Source organism: Petaurus breviceps, unplaced genomic scaffold (genome assembly GCF_028583685.1).
Source record: "Petaurus breviceps papuanus isolate PSGF00001 unplaced genomic scaffold, PetGlider_PUasm1.0 156, whole genome shotgun sequence".
Lineage (NCBI taxonomy): Eukaryota > Metazoa > Chordata > Mammalia > Diprotodontia > Petauridae > Petaurus > Petaurus breviceps.
In genome coordinates, this window is record NW_027185720.1 from 8,060,709 (window position 1) to 8,078,228 (window position 17,520).

General features: G+C 46.7%; 1 protein-coding gene across 3 annotated transcripts in view; it reads right to left on the bottom strand.

The window, feature by feature from the left end:
• The window catches only part of CRY1 (cryptochrome circadian regulator 1), a 48,120-nt gene extending 33,782 nt beyond the window's left edge, over window positions 1–14,338 (bottom strand). For all 3 annotated transcript variants that reach the window (XM_069082013.1, XM_069082012.1, XM_069082011.1), the window contains exon 1: window positions 13,840–14,338. In XM_069082013.1, the coding sequence (XP_068938114.1) occupies window positions 13,840–13,997 (158 nt within the window). In that variant the 5' untranslated portion in view covers window positions 13,998–14,338. The remainder of the gene's footprint in view (window positions 1–13,839) is intronic.
• Window positions 14,339–17,520: the final 3,182 nt, after the last annotated feature.

The following is a 17,520-nucleotide window of genomic DNA, read 5'->3' on the forward strand; positions in this document are numbered from 1 at the left end:
CAGAAACAGCTCAAGCCACCTTGTTGTGCAGATACGCATACACAGCACAGCCAGAGGTAAGTGGGCAGTGTCAGTCATGCCAAGTATTCAAGTTCTCCTGGGTAAAGAGAAAGGAAATGTCATGGGAGCAGTAACGAGAAGGGTTCCCTCCTTGCCTCACCTACACTAGGCCTTACGATGCTGGTTATTCTGTAACAGGTCATGTGCTCCAGACACACAGGCAACTCTAGGGCCTGGGAAGATCCAGACACTTCACAGCAACAAGGTGTGATGGAGACAACTAGTTCAGGAGACGGAGGTCATGGGTGTGAATCCTAGCTCCATTATTTATAGTTTCTGTGGACTTGGTCAACTTATTCCATTTCCCTGAACCTCTGCATCTGAATGAGCAAAAAAGTGTCTCTAAGGTTCCTCCCAACTCCAAAGCCTAGGACTTGGATGCAAAAGTGAACGGTGACGAGAGCTCATGTGTATAGGGCACTTGATGGTTTACAAAGTGCTCTATCCACAATTCAGTGAAAACAAGTAAGACGTTATCTTCATTTCACATCTGGGGAAACAGGCTCACAAAGGTGAAGTGACTGGCCCAGGGTCACAGAGCTGACTGAGAGTAGAGTCTAGATGTGAAGCCAAACTCCATGCAATAGAAAGGGCCATCTTAAAGGTGGCAAGTCTACTAGGTCTGTACCCTAAAGAGGAGGGAAAGGATTTAGATGCACACAAATATTTATAGCAGCTCTTTTTGTGGTGGAAAAAAAATGGAAATGGAGAGGATGCCCATTGACTAGGGAATGGCTGAGTAAGTTGTGGTGTATGATTGAGACAGAATACCACTGTGCTTTAAGAAATGATGAGCAGGATACTTTCAGAAAAACCTGAGAAGACTTATATGAACTGATGCTGAGTGAATTAAGCAGAATCAGGAGAACACTGTACACAGCAACAGCAATACTGTGAATGACTGAGCTCTTCTCAGCAATACAGTGATCCAAGACAATTCCAAAGAACTTATGCTGAAAAATGCTCTCCAACTCCAGAGAAAGAACTGCTGAGAGTCCGAATGTACAATGAAGCATACTTTATTATTCCTGGTTGTTGTCTGTGTTTTCTTTTGCAGTATGTATGATATGGAAATGTTTTAAAAGACTGCACATTATAATCTATATCAAATTGCTTGCCTTCTCATGGAGGGGGGAGGGGAGGGAAGAGAGAGTTTGGAACTCAAAATTTTTAAAAATGAATGTTAAAATTTGTGTTTACATAGAATGAAGAAAATATTAATTTTTTTTAAAGGTGAGCTTCCTGTCACTGGAAGTATTCTAAGCTCAAAGATATGGCACTCCAGGGTCAAGTGCCCAAGAATGAAATGCCAAGAGATACAGGAAGTCTGAGTGTTTTAAGATCTTTGTTGTGGTAGTTATTAGTTATAGGCATCAGCACCTATAAGCCCATAAAGTCAGACCGTGAAGTGCAGGCCACACCATCCAAGATTGCTTTTTAAAGCATGAACAAGACCAATGTCAAAACAGAGCAACAAGTTTAACTTCCGCTAACTGGCTGCTGGACCCTATTTACCAGTTCCAGGAGGCAGCGCCCCGGCACAGCAGGCGGAGTCTAGAGGCAAGAAGACCCAGGTTGAAATATGGCCTCAGACACGGGCTAGCTGTGTGATCCTGGGCCTCAGTTTCCTCAACTGTAAAATGGGGACAGTAATAGCACCTACCTCCCAGAATTATTCTGAGGATTAAATGAGATAATAGGTGTAAAGTGCTTAGCACAATGCCCAGCATATAACAGGAACTACATAAATGCTTATTCCCTCCCCTTAATTAATAACAATATTTACACCTTCGAAAAATGTGTACTTAAGTATAATCTAGATACAATAGCTGCTTGTCAGATATGGTTAAATACTTTTGAGGGAGAATGTAATTTTTATAATATAATCTTTACTGTATTTAATTTTCTTTTTTCACTCCATAGGTTGAACCTCTCAATCCCTCTCTCTCTCCTCTTAAACCATCCACTAAACATTAGGTAATTCAATATGTCCTTGGTAATTATAGTTATTCATCTTTTTTGTGGCTATGTTATTTGAAGCATTTGCCAATCAAATATCCTGCTCATGCCTCCCTCCCCCCCCGCTTTTTGGTGGGGGCAGGAAGACAGGGGAAAGCAAGAAAATCATTCTGGGTTGCATCTTGTGTTCCTTTGCTTTTTGGAATATATTATTTTATTCCCTTCTATAGTTCCTAGTGACCACAAAATAATCTGGTGTTATTCAAATTTTCATTCCTTTATATTCAAGGGTCACTCTTCCAGTCAATTACACAATTCGTTGTTGGTCACTGGAATCCTTCAGTTTAACTACTGTGTCCTGGGATCTGGAGCATGGGAATTTTTTTTTTTCCCACAGATAATGAATGTGTGGATTCTTTTGATGGTGCCTTCTTTTTTGGTATTCAGAGTTTCTAGACCATTTTCTGGAATTCTTTCCTGACATTAGGGGTTTTCATCTGTCAGGTTCTCCTGGGATACACAGGGTTCCTACACTCCGAACATCCTGCCTTCAAGGTACATGGCTGCTCTGTGTTCTCTTGGTGGTGGTACCTTTTACTTCTCTTCTGCCAAGATTTCTTCCATTTCACTTGTTTGCATTCCAACCCTGATATTTTCTCTTTTGATTGAAGGAACTTTCTACCAAGAGCACAATTTTTTTTTTCTAATCTGCTAAATTCTGACATTGTTTCTTCCTAATTTCTTCTTTTATAGATTTCATTTCTCTTTTGGGCCATCATAGGATTTCTTGTCCTTACAAGCTGCTCTCTTAGGATAGTGTGTTGCTGTATTTGGTATTAATTCACTATCCTTTGCCTTGAAATAATTAAGACGATATTGTATTTCTCTTTGACAACTTACTACTTATTCTTACTTCTAACTTTAGGATACTCTCTGCTGATTTATCAGTTTGTGCTGTTTTCAATGAGTTTTTTTTTCCCACTGAAATCTTTCAGTCTTTCTTCAATTTTCCCATCAATCACTTTCTGACCTCTCCTTTTGATGGGGGATGGGGGAAGCCCCTGGCCTCAGCTTCCCTCCAGTGGTGGAAGATTCACTTCCCTAAGTAGCTTCTGGGGGGTTGAGAGGTAGAATGACCTCAGTGAGTTCAGCTGAATTTCAGTCCCCTTTCCTTCAGGCTCAGTGAATCTGCTTACCTTGTATCTCTGCCCTAGTTCCTTCCTTGGATCATATCCTTTCCTTCTCTGGCTAGTATGAATCAGCATCTGCCATTATTTATAGGACTGGGAAGATGTTCCGGATACAGTCTCTGTAGCCCTGGGAAGGGGTCTCTAATTTCCAGGCAGGCCCTAGCAGACAGCACAATGCCTTTCTGCATCTCCCCCAAACCCCGTACCCCGAGACTCTGTACTCCTGCTTCAGGTGGCTGTTCAGAATGAATGTCAAGTATGTCAAGGATGGGAAAGGGGCTCAGACTCATTTGGTTCTGTAAGAGGATGGCCCACAGTGGGTCCTATTCAAGAAGCCTGGGATTGGCTTGTGCATCTCTGCCAGGTATGTGGAAGCTGGTGCAGGAGGGCTACTGAATGAGCACTTTTAAGTACCAGTGTTTTCCAGGGTTAATCCAGATTCATCCTCTCTCAGTCTCTCTCTCTCTCTGTTGTCATATGGATTCAGTTCTAACTGTTCTATGCATGAGGCAAAATTTCTTTTTATTGGGGTAAAGGGTTGAGAAGGACCGAAGGAAGAGGTCTAGCCCAGGGGTGAGGAACCTGAAGCCTGGAGGCCACATATGGCCTTCTAGGTCCTTGGGTGAAGCCTTCTGACCGAGTTCAAGTTTTACAGAACAAATCCTTTTATTAAGGGGATTTGTTCTGTGAAATGTGGACTCGAAGGGCTACACTTGAGGACGCAGAGGGCCCACTGTGGCCTCAAGGCTGCAGGTACCCCACCCCTGGTCTAGCCTGTCCTCTTGTTAGCATATGACCTGGACATCCTTAACTTTATTTAAATATTCCTTTGAAAAAAGTTGGCTGCATCCTTAAATAGAATTTTTAATCAAAGCTGAAACAGTGTTCACACACACACATTTGTGTAACAGAAGACAATGGGGGAATATGCTGATCGACACACAGTCTGTCCAGCGACTGAAGTGCAGTGTGCTCTCTCCTCTGCATCTTCGTCCCCTTCCTGCCCTACCACCCCTAACAACTGAGTGGAGAGAGAGACTCAGTTACCCAGAGGTATGGTTAGCTAATTTATATAAAGTATTTGTGCCTGATTTCTCAACTGTTTTGCTGCTTCTTAGCAATATTAGAGGAAAGGCATCTAGGTATATGGTTTTCTTTCTCCCTGGCATTTTAAAAATGGGCCAAAGGAGAAGTGAGTTGCTCAAATGAGATTTCTACCTCATTTGTACGTGATGTCCCTCAGTTTTCACCACCTATAATTTCATTGATCCATTCAGATCTGTTGTTGCTTGACATATGTAGAAGTGCTGAAAACCAGAATTGATCATCTTGTTCCTGTCATTTTCATTTCTGTTTTAGCAGCTTTTTTTGTTTAGAGGGCAGTTGGGGTTAAGTGACTTGCCCAAAGTCACATGGCTAGTAAGTGTGTCAAGTGTCTGAGGGCCGGATTTGAACTCAGGTCCTCCCGGCTCCAGGGCTGGTGCTCTGACTGCGCCACCTAGCCGCCCCACAGCTCTTTCACTGGCATAATCCAGTGGCCTGATTGGCCATTTGTGGTCCTATAAGATCTGGTCTAAGTCCTCCTTTGGTCCATCATTCTTTCAACAATACTTATCCAGTGATCTGATTGATAAATTGCCTCCAGTATATCGTCAGACCTGACCTTCTTCTGCTTTATTCAAGGGAAGAGTCTGCATGCTGTTCTTTCTTCCCATAATCTTCGAAGTGACCACAAGGTTCAGCTCTTTACCAACATTTCATTTGCAAATTAATGTGGGCAGAATGTTAGGCTGAACATTTCTGGCCTCATCATTGGCTACATTGAAATTTTTTAGTTGTGACATAATTTAATACAGCTTTTAAAATACAATCTGGCAGGGGGAAATTCAGCAGGAAAAAAACAGACTTTGGGAGGTTATTACTAAACTTCATGAAGTCTAGGACATAAAAAGAATATTTAAAAGGCATTTTAAATGATTCAGAACACTAACACTCTATCTTTGTGATGCAGTGAAGATTTAAAACATAAAACTTATTTAACTCATTTTTCTCTGAAATCCATTCTTTATTGTGATGATTATTTTATAAACTCTAAGGAACCAATATCACCAGAAATATTCATGTGTATAGAGGATGAAAGTTGTTGGTCTGTCAATAAGCTGTTATTCTGTCCATGAAAGACCAACAGAGACATAGTTTATGACCAAGTTATTACTTGGCAGAGGAATCTTAAGAGTGTCTGATGCTCTAAAGTTAAGCATAAGTCAATATATACAACTACTGCAGGTTTTTTAATACTGGAGTAAGTCACAAAAGTAGTAAAATTTCCTTCTCTGTATGTGTATATTTATGTGTGCATGTATGTATGTCTCTCTATATATGTTTACATATGAGAAATATTTTTTGGTAGGGTAAGGTATTCTTGGTTACAAGCCTCTATCTTTTGCTTTTTGGCATACTGTATTCCAAGATCATTTACTGTAGAAGCTGCTAAGTCTTGACTGAGTCTAACTCCATTCTGAGTATCTGCAGTATTTTTTTTTTCCTTTGATATGGGAGCTCTGGTTTTAGCAGTGACACTCCTGAGACTGTTCCTTTTTGGGGGAGAGTGATTGGTAGAGTCTTTCTACTTTCACTTCACTTAGGATTTTAAAAAATCTAGCATTTAGCCATTTTGTTTTATTATCAATTTCAGGGGGTTTGATGATTCTTAAATCTTTCTCCAAATTTGTTTCCAGGGCAGTTGCTTTTTTGTATATTATATTAATATGTCTTCTATTTCTAAATCTTTTCACTTTGTAAAATATTTTTTTCTTTCTCCTGGAGGCACTGATTTCTTTTAGGTCTGTTCTAGTTTTCAGAGAGTCCATTACTTGGGTAGGACATACTACTCTCTCTTCTGAGCTACTTATTCTCCTTCCAATTCTTTCCTCCATAGTTTCAATTTCATTTATCTCTTACTTCACTTCTTCTAGGTACTCAGCATTCTTACAGAAAATGCATTTTTTTGGCACTTATGAAATTATCCCTTCCAGGCTGGTTTTGGGGGCATTCTGGATCTACAATTTCTTTCTTTTTTCTTTTTTTGCCTTTTGGAGGGCAGTTGGGGTTAAATAATTTGCCCAAGGTTACATGGCTAGTTTTTTGTGTGGGTGTTAAGTGTCAGAGGCTGGAACTGAACTTGGGTCCTCCTGACTCCGGGGCTGGCGCTTTACTCACTGAGCCAACTAGCCGCCCCGGGATCTATGATTTCTGTGCCAGTCAGTGATTTCCTTGATTTACTCATCTTTCCAGTTCTGGTTCCTGAGGAGCTGGACCAGATTCTGCCCAGCTGTGCTTTTGAGTAGAAGCAGTTGGTCCTACTGAGCTTTGGGCTAGGTCCCCTGGACTTCCTGCACTGACCTCGAACCTCTTAGATCTCTGAAGTTCCAAGAACCAGTCTTTAGAGCCCTCTACGGCACCTAAGAACAGAATGCTAAGGGCTCTCTTGTGCTTCAGAGATTGTGGTTTTTTACAAATTCAAAGTCTGTGGCAACTCTGCATCCATCAAGTCTACTGCTACCATTTTCCCAACAGCTGTGCTCACATCGTGTCTCTGTAGCACATTTTGGTAATTCTCAAAATATTTCTTTCTTTCTTTTTTTATTTTTGCTTTTTGGTCACACAGCTAGTTTTTTGTGTGTGTGTTAAGTGTCTGAGGCCGCATTTGAACTCAGGTCCTCCTGACTTCAGGGCCGGTGCTCTATTCATTGCGCCACCCAGCCCCTCCTATTCTCACAATATTTCAAACTTTTTCATCATTATCCTATCTATTAATGGTGATCTTTGATGTTACTATTGTAATTGTTTTGGGGTGTCCTCAGCCACACCCATATAAGATATCAAGCTTAACTGATGAATGTTGTGTATGTTCTGTCTTCCCCACTGACTGGCCATTCCCCTGCCTCTCTCCCTCTCCTTGGGCCTCCCTATTCCCTGAGTCACAACAATACTGATGAATACTATACAAACTTGGCTGATACAGCAGTGATAAGGTTTGAAAGGATTGAGTCCAATTCTGAATGAAGTTCTACCATAGCTAAAATGCTATCTAATTCTATAAAGAAATTTTCACTGAGGAGTCAATCAATGCGGCAAACTCCATTGTTGTCTTACTTTAAGAAATTGCCACAGTCACCCCAACCTTCAGCAACAAACAGCCTGATCAGTCAGCAGCCATCCACACTGAGGCAAGACTCTCCATCAGAAAAACGATTATGACTTGCTGAAGGCTCAAGATAATGGTCAGCAGTTTTTTTTTTTTTTTTTTTTTGCTTTTTGGAGGGGGAAGGCATGGCAGTTGGGGTTAAGTGACTTGCCCAAGATCACAAGGCTAGTAAGTATTAAGTGTCTGAGGCCCGGTGCTCTATTCACTGTGCCACCTTGCCTCCCCTAGCATTTTTTAGTAATAAAGTATTTTTTAATTAAGGTATGTATATTGCCTTTTTAGACATACTATTACTACCCACTTAAAAGACTGTAAGTGTAAACGCTGACTTTCTTGCAATGTTTGCTTTATTGTGGTGGTCTGGGAATGAACCTTCGGTATTTCTGAGGTACACCTAGAGGGAGCACTGCCTGACTACTGGGTACCCTTGCTCCTGATGGCTTTTCAACTGAGCACTAACTAAGCAAGCCTTTCTCCGGGGAACCCTCCCCTCTTGCTGCCTTCAGAAACAAAGCCTGGAAGCTTACAGATTTCCCTGGTTTGCCTCCAGCTGTGCTGCGAGGTGACTGCCTTGTTTGTGGGCACTGGTATTAGCTTTACTGATGACTCCCTTATCCAATTGTCTGTAATTTTCTGTTTGACTTTTTGTGATGTTCTAGGGGAGAAGTAATCACTTACTATAGTTCCTCACTGGATTCAGTCATTAATCAGCTGACTCTAGTGTAAATTTCAGCTTTTCACTGTTGGGCAGTTTCCTTCCATTCAGGCAGCCCCATTGGTAGGAAATCAAACTTTACTGAATTCTCAGTACAAAAGACTACCAGTCGAGGACCAGTGTGCCACGATTTAAATTTATACATGCAATACATTTTTAAAAGCTTTTTACAAATCTGTTAGCTCACATAATGTAAAGATACAAAACTATACAAGTGGACCTAATGGATATGTATTTTTTTAGGGAAATATTACTTATTTTGTGGGGGGGAAAAGTTGGTTAGGAATAGAGTTTAAACAGAACCAATATTTGACTTTAAAACCTTTTCCTTTTTCTGTATGAAAGAAAAACCCCACTTATTATAATCAATAATCTGTTCCTTTATTATAATCAATATTCTAACAAAATTTCCCAAGTTGCCTATGTTTTGGAAATCTGAATCATGTTTAAAGATGTACCAATACTGCCTTACAAGTAGCACTCAAATGGTCACCCATTAGGTGCTGAAAATTGTATTTTCATTATCACAAGTGATTTAAATAAGAAAAACAGAGTAATAAGCACCTTCTCTGAAAATCAAATGCAAAGCAAGTGACCATGAATGGCTGCTAGGAATTTCTCCTAGAAGCTTTACAATATGAAATTGCACTGACCTGAGTCATCTTGCCCAGCACGTATTAGTCATATCTTCCATTAACCATCAATCTGCTGTTATGCTAGTCTTTTAGAAAAAAGACATTTTCTCCTTAATTTTTTCCCTCAAACTCAAATGTGTGTGTGTGTGTGTATATATATATGCAACATTTCAAGCTTCATTAAATGGTCAGTTCCTAAGGATGAAGTGTGACTAATTCCTAATGTGCTGGCTACAGAAGGAAGGCTTCTTCAGCCCTTACCAATGAAATGGATCAGATCAACCACATTTGTTTTTATAGAGAGAGTCAGGACTCAAAGGTTAGAAAACAGAATAAAAGTACGTCCTGACCAATACTTTAACAGGCAGCGCTTTTCTGTTCATTTCAGGGGCTCAGTGTCTCGCAGTGCTAATACTTCAAAGATGATGACCTTAGAACACGTCCAAGTAATAAACCCAGTATAAAAAATTAGCTTGTCAAGTTGTTTCTTCTCTCTCCCCTCAGAAAGCAAAACAAAATCACAGAATAATCTGCGATAGAGAAATGTTTTAAAACAAGAATGTAACCCTTGGATTACTTCTTCAGGCTACATTTTTCTTTTCTTTTTTGGAGGAGGGAAGGCAGGGCAGTTGGGGTTAAGTGACTTGCCCAAAGTCACAACGCTAGTAAGTGTGTCAAGTGTCTGAGGCTGCATTTGAACTCAGGTCCTCCTGACTCCAGGGTCAGTGCCCTATTCGCTGTGTCACCTAGCCACCCCCAAGGCTACATTTTTTTTTAAAGAAACTGGGCTTAAGTAACTTGCTCAAGGTCACACGGCCAGGTGTTTCTGGGTGTGGTGCTAAGTGTCTGAGGCCGGATTCGATCTCCAGGGCATCCCGACACTGGAGCAGGTGCTCTTACTCGCTGTGCTACCTGGCCGCCCCAAAGGCTACATTTTTCAACACCACCTGTTGACTACAGAAAGAACTCAGTTTTGAAGGTTACTAAATACAGTTTCCAGTCTGAAAATTTTGAACTAAAATGTAAGTTTGTGTTTTGATTTACTTACCAAACAATGTAAAGATTCCTAAATAAAGGGAAATTTCTCCTAACTTAAACTTCTCTTTTATAAATCAGAAACTTTAAAAATATTCAGCAGCTCCCAATCTGAATATTCCTATCCACCTTCTAATGGTACCTTTGTGAGGAAAAGACTGCTTCTCCATGTAGGCACCTTTTAATTTATTAAATCTCAGAAGGAAAATCCTACCTCTTCTCAGTATATTAAAGAGGCTAAGTTAACTTGCGTCCTGTTTGGAATATCCTGCTCCCCACTCCCACAAAAAACCCAAACCAAAAACAAACCTCTTGCATGAGTATTTGTAATTAAGGATTTTTAAAGTGAAATCAGACATTTGCTGAGCACCTACTATGTGCAGGGCCCTCTGGAGAACACAGACATGTGCCAGCATAGATGCCACTGGCAGTCAGGAGACCTGGGCCCAAATCCCAGCTCTGCCTCTTACAGCCTGCAGGGCTCTGGCCAGGCCATCTACCCCTGGGACTCTCTGGGCCTCAGTGTCCTCGCCTGTAAAACTGGAACAGAGTCTCTTCCAATGTTCCAGCTCCAAGGAATGTGAGAACCCTCTAGTGAGGGCCAAGGAGGGTTCACCAAGGAGATGGTACTTAAGCTGAACAGTACTTAAAATGTGATTCCAGTTACATGAAGTATTGACCATGTGCAGCACCATAAGCTACACGCTAGGGGGACACAAAGTTTCACTAAGACAGCTTGTGCCCTGAAGAAGCTTTCAGTTTAGTAGGGGGCTAGGACACATCAACATGACAAGCCATTAAGGCTCAAGATTCCAAATGTCACAAAAACAAATCTATTCCTTTGGGGGGGGGGGCTGCTGTCTGAGCTGGGCTTTCAAGGATGGATGGTAATTTACCATGCAGAACGGTGGTGGTGTCCCTGGCGTCAGGAACAATGTGAACCAGGGCAGAGAAGAAACAGCCCATCACTTAGGTGGGGGAGTTCCAGGTACAGGACACATCCTGGCAAGGTGGGATGGTACCAATTAGCAGAGGGCCATGACCATCAAGCTGAGAGGTCTGAAGTTTCCTCAGTATGGTACTGGGGTGGTTACTCAGTATGACAGGATTTGGCAGCCCAGAGACGATGAAGATGGGCCTGGTATATGAATGATTTGGGGAGTGGGGGAAGACAGGTGGCGGGGCTCGAGAGGGGATGGAGAAGATCTCTTAGGAAGCGTCTGCAACATAGTCCAGGCTGGTGGTAGAAGGAATAGAGAGAAGGGGAGAGTCAAAAACCCTGGAGAGAATCTATAGGACTTGAGAACTATACAAGTGAACAAGGAAGAAAGGTTTTAAATGAGCATGGGCATCTGAATGAATGGCAATGCCATGGAAAGACTCAATCAGGCCAGGAAGCAGAAGAGGGTTTGAAATCAAGATAAGCCTGGTCTGAGATGGGCTGAGTTTGGGGGAAGAGGTCATGGGAAGGAGCACGCCAATCTGGCCAGAGTCCAGGGTTCATAGGGAGACAGTGTGAGAAATGAGCTGAGGAGGCCGGCTCGTGGAGAGAACGTGAAGGCCATGAATGGCAGTTTGGACCTCATTCTGCAGGCTTGGGAAACCACAGAGGTGAATAATTAACCCAAATCAAGCACTTTGGTCTCTCTCTTCCCTTTTGGTTCAGAACTGTTCTATCTTTACAATCAATTGTAGCTAACAATACAGTCCTTTAAGGTTTCTATGTGTTCTATTTAATGTGATGATAATACAAATACTTCTATATCAAGGACCTATGACTTTACATGTGGGGCCTCCCTCTACCCAGAGAGGTCACAGCCCATCTCTACAACTCATGAGCACTAAGGCTTCATCCCTGTCTCTCTCCTGATGCAATTTTAGCCTGTGTAAAGTTGCTGGTCGGTCTTTGGTCACCTGGTGCTCAAAGGACCTTTGAGAGCAATGTTCTGCTGGCACAGCTTTCAGGAACTCAGGGTTACCCTGACACCATGATGAGGCATCAGAAAAGGGCTTCAGTGGAGCCCCGCCATGAGTAAATCTAGCAGGTAAAGTGTTATAAAGCATTGGCCTCAAAACTGTGAGGCAAGTATTTCAAATCTTGTGATCCTCATTTTACTGATGGGGAAACTAAGGATTAGAGATATTCTGCATGTCCAAGGTCAAATCACAAATCAAATTCAATAAACATTTATGTAGTACCTACTGTATACAAAACCCATTTCTGGACTGTGGGAGGTGAAAGCAACCATCCAGCTAGGAAGAGGCAGAGTGAGAACTTGAACCCGACGGGTCTTGGGACTCTAAATCCAGCCTTCTTTCCACTCTGTGCTCCCTCCTCCCCTGCACAATGAGGCTAATATGATTCTTCTGAAAAGGATTCTATAGTTGGGGGACTGGCCATTTTTAACCCTACTCAGTGTTACGGGTAAGAAGGTGAGCATTGCCTTCCAAGGGGCCCTGCTTCCATTCATAACCACCTGTCTGGGACCCCAGGGAGGTAGGTTAAGGAAGGTTTCCCCAGTAAAGGGAGGGTTGGGCTACAACTCGGTATTTGGGGGGAAGGTGCGTAGGAAGAGGCTGCATCACCCCCTGGGGTGTCTCCAAGCGTGCTGGATCTCCTCAGCCACAAGGCGGAATAAGGAAGTGCTGAAGCACAGGCAGAGGTGGAGGAGACCCGAGTGCCCGCTGTCTGGGCTGCCCTGGCTCCCTAACAGCGCACACAGAGACGCACCGGTGGCCAGGGCTGTGCCCGGGCGTGCAGGAAGCCGGGGGGAGGGGGGACTGGATGTGGGGATACACACAGCAGGGAGCAGGGAGGCCAGACCTCTGACCATGTCTGTTTCATCCCTAAGTAACAGCTCCTTCCCGGAGCCTCAGGAACAAAGTAAGTTCCTGCTCTCAAATGCAGACTTGCTTGGAAAACCCAGGGCTGCGGTGTGTGCTGGGAGAGAGTTGGGGCATGGTGGAAAGTCCTGTGGCTGAGCAGTGGGTCATCCAGGCTGGGGTCCCAGCGGGCCCTTCCTAGCCCCCTGAGGCCAGCCAGGCCGCCTGACCCCTCTGCTTCAAGTTCCTCAGCTCTAACAAGGGGCTGCAGAGGGCTGCAATCGGGGGGCCTCTTAGCAAACTTCAGAGCTACCATTTTCTGGTCCTGTGGAGAGAGGATGGGGTGTCCCACCCTGGTTCTGCTACTCTGGGGGCTTCGGTGCCCTCTTCTGTAAAAGGAGAAGGGGGGTGGTCTGCCCCGCCCTCTGCAGCTCCATGCCTACGGTTTTAATCCCCCAGGACTACAGACAAACCACACAGGGATCAGACACCAGGAAGGGCGCCATGGGCAAAGGGATGCCCAGGGAGGCCAATCAGTGTCACAAGTGCGATCTGAACTCATGCCTTGTCACTCTCACGCTTGGCTTTTGTCTACACCAATGACATCACAGACCTCCCCCCTCAAATGGACTGACTTATGGATGGGACCCATGGCCTCCCCAAGCCCAGCAGGCAATCCTGGACCGAAGACCTCTGGCCACTTAATGAGAGGGGAGCGCTGGCCCAGGTATGAGCTGGAATCCTCCCTGCACCTGGGCCACTGAGGCAGCGCAGGGCTCAGAGGCTCCTCCAAGCCCTGTAATCCACACTGGGGAGAAACTTGGCTCAGGGACAAAAGGGTCCTGGAGCCCGTCCAGTGCGGCCCCCGCACAGGGGCGGGACTTCAGAAGCCCATCGGCGCCCCGCCGCTTCCCCAAGGAAAGAACCGAGGCTCAGAGGTTCTAATGTTCCGGAGGGACGAAGAGGGGGCTGGGCCTTCCACACTTTACATGGAAAGAAACTGAGGCTCAGAGAGAATCAGCATCCCGTATCGATTATCGATCAGTACGACTGACTTGTGGCTCCAGGGCCGGTGGGGCCCTCGGAGCCGTCCTCTTACTGAGGCTCGGGGCAGAGGATAGCGTCACGCGTGGGCTGACACGGGGCTCCGGCAGTCCGGACCCCGGCCCGCCCCTCCCCCCCCCCACCCCGCGGGCGGCCCCGGCCGGGACTCACCTCCACCTGTTGATGCCCACGTTGGAGGAGCCCGCGAACCAGGGGTCCAGGATGTAGACGCAGCGCACCGTGTCCGCACCCTCGATGCACTCCTTGAGCGCGGGGTTGTCGTGGAGCCGGAGCCCCTTCCGGAACCAGTGCACGGCGTTCACTCCCATCTCGTGGCCGGCCCGTCTCCCGGCGGGGGCGTTGGAGATCGGCGGGCTCTAGGACCCAGCGAAGCCCGCGGCCGCCCGGCCCGGCCACATCGCGTCCCGGCGGACCTGGAAGGGGGAGCTTCGCGCCGACGCCCGGCGGTGGGGCGGTGGTCACGTGGCCCAGCCGGCCCGGGTGGGGGACGGGGCAGGGGGAGAAGAAGGGGAAGCTCGGGTTTCTGGCGCTGGCTCTGGTCCGAGTCCGGGTCCCGCTCTCAGCCGCCTGCTCCGGGGCTCCCTGAGTCGGCGGCAGCTGCGGCTCGGAATCCGGCTCCTCGCGCTGGGGCGGACGCGTCAGCGGCCCACGCCCCGCCCCCGGCCTCCCATTGGCTGGCGCCCTGGCCACGTGACCGCCAGCTCGTCACGTTTCTGAAGTGTGTTTACTACACCCGGCAACCGGCGGCAGGGAGGAGCCGGGGACCTGTGGGCGGTGCCTCGCGTTTCCGAAGCGGCCGCTCGGCCTCTCGCCGCCGCCGCCGCCGCCGCCGCCTTGGCGGACGTGAGTAGTCGCTGACGGCGCTCGCTCCCTGTCCCCGGCTCTCCCCGGTATCGATGGTGTCTCCGTCTCCCCCTTCCCCGACGGAGCCGGTGGCGACCTCTCCCTGTACCGCGTGAGCGAACACCAAGCTCCGCCCTCGAGGGCCGCGATTGGCTGCCGACAGTCCGGGGGCCGGTGGGGCCCCGGATGAGCACGGGGCTGCAAGGAGCTCGGCGGCGGCGGCGCGCGCGCGCACCCGAGGCGACCCTGCACGCGCCGAGCGCGTGGTCCCGTGCCCAGCACTGAGCCTGCGCGGCCGCTCCGGCCCCCAGCCCCCGCGCCTACCGCGTTGGCGGTGGCGGGAGGAGGAGGCCGAGGAGGAAGGGCGCTGGGCCTGCACCGCCCTTCAGGCACGACCCCTCCTCTCAGACCCCTGCCCTCATGGCGCCCCCAATCAGGGCACCCCAAAAGTTATCCCGAAGTGACGTAGCAGTCAGGAGGCAAGCCCTCTGCCTCAGTCTCCTCACCTGTAAAGTGGGGGCGATCAGAACCTACCTCGAGGGGTTCTTACCGAGAATCACTGGAGATAACGTTTGTAAAAGCACTCCCGTGGCACAGTGTAGGCTCTACGTAACTGCTGGGTGCCGTCAGGGACCCCCTTCTTCACAGGCGCCCCCAAGTCACCCTCCAGGGGTGAGCCCCACTCTTCCTCAATGGCTGAGTGACACCCCAGTCCCCAGGATGCGGCGACACCCCCTCCACGCGCACGCATCTTCTCATGGCACCCCCTTGCAAGGAACCTGGAAAGGCTTCCCTGTGTCCCCGGGGAGAGGGGGCCCTCGCCCCCGCCTTCACCCTGCAGACCCTCCCCCTTTGCTGGTGTCCTTCGGGGTGCCCTCGCCCGTCTGACTCACCAGGGCTGGGGCAGCCTGGCCCTGGCATCTGCTGCCGCTCTGAGTCTTCGCTTCCACCCTCTGCCCCGACAGCTGGGGGACCCGGCGTACACGCATCTTCCCACACCATTCCCACACCAGCGACACTCTCCTCCAGATTCCCAGGACGGACCTCTCCGCTCCTTCCGAGGGCTGGACCTCCCCTTCGCACCAGACCGCACGGAACCACCATCTCCCCTCCTGGAGCGCTGTCCACGTCTCGCACCCTCGGATTTCCTCAGTCCGATTCCCTTTCCGCAGCGCATTACCGGGCTTTTTGCTCATTTTCTTGCCCTCCCTGTCTCATCCCTATAGTTAACCAGGTCCACAAGGCTCCGTCATGTCCCTTGGACAACTTGCTCTCTTATTTTGCTTGTACCATGACGACTCAGTCCTGAGTCCCTTCCATTGTCTTCTGCTGCCTGGTCTCAGAACGCCTGGCAGAGGGACCCATGCAACCGGTGCCGTCTGGGTCTATCTATCCTTCGTTAGAACCTCACTGTTCCAGAGCGCCGGCTCTGATACTCACCGTAGGTAGGGTCCGCAGTGGTTGTTCCAAACCTCTCTTAATTACCCCTTAAATTACTCAGAAAATCTTGGCCATCACCCGTTCCCATTTCTCCTCAAATTTGTACCTCAACACCTATCTCCCTCCTTTACTCCAAGTTGAAGGAAGTCCAACCCGTCCAAGTAAACCCCTTTTCTAATACCCTTGATTTTATACCTTATCATATCTTCCAAGAATTTGTCCCTGCCATTATTTTCATTCGTTCATCTTCAAGCTGTCATCCCATGGCCTTTCCTCATTTTCACTTTTAACTCCCTCTGCCAAGGGATTGACACACCCAGATATAACCACAGTAACCTTACTTTGAATCCCATCGGCATTTTCCGTATGACTTTTCCCATCTTAATAGGTTCTTGGATCCTGGGAATCCAGAGAACTGGAGTGACTGGGAGGTATTACATATTTCTCTCTTCTTCCCCTCTCAGGCATCCATGCCCACCCTTCTCTTTTTTGTATGGAGCCAGGACATGGCAATATGCCACCAAGGGGTAGACTGTGGCTCCATTGACATCAGTGGGGCAACCATGTGCCACCTGTTCCCACTTCCCATTATTTCCCATAAAACTGCAATGACTGTATGACCACATAGAGAAGTGCTCCTTTACTTGCTAGACATTTCCAGGCATTCCCTTGAAGAACAGGAGCCTTAAATGGGGCATGAAGGTCATCGAGTATTTCCTGGTTTGCACAACCCACTGTTTGTTTTCATTTAGTATCTTATTTTTCTCCAGTTACATGTAAAAACAATTTTTAACATTCATGTTTAAAACTTTGAGTTCTAAATTCTCTCCATTCTCCTCTCCCCACCTCCCCTTCCCCCACTGAAAAGCCAAGCAATTCCATATAAGTTATACATGTGTAGTCATGCAAAACATTTCCATATTAACCATGTTGTGGAAGAAAACAGACAAAAAAAAAACTCAAGAAAAATAGAGTAAAAAAAGTATGCTTCTGTCTGTATAGATCAATTCTTTCTCTGGGGATGGATAGCAATCCTAAGTCCATCCGAGTTGCCTTGGTTCATTGTATTGCTCAGAATAGCTAAGTCATTCACAGCTGATCATCTTCCAATATTGCTGTCACTTTGTACACAGCCCATTTCACTTTGCATCAGCCCATTCAAGTCTTTCCAGGTTTTTCTGATCCCGCTCATCATTTCTTATAGCACAATAGTATTCATCACAATCACATGCCACAACTTGTTCAGCCATTCCCCAGTTGATGGGCATCCCCGAAATTCTAATTCTTTGCCCCCAGAAAAGAACTGCCACAAATATTTTCGTACATATATGTTCTTTTCCCTTTTTGATTTCTCTTTTGGGATACAGATCCTAGTAGTGGCATCACTAGGCTAAAGGGTAATTTTATCTTCCTGTACCCATTGCCAGAATGTTTCAAGTTAAAGCCCTGATCACTCACTGGTCTAGTCTAGATGGCTAGATAGGATAATATACATAACACCAACTAGCATTTATAGAGTACTCTGAGTCTTGTTAAGCACTGTACAAA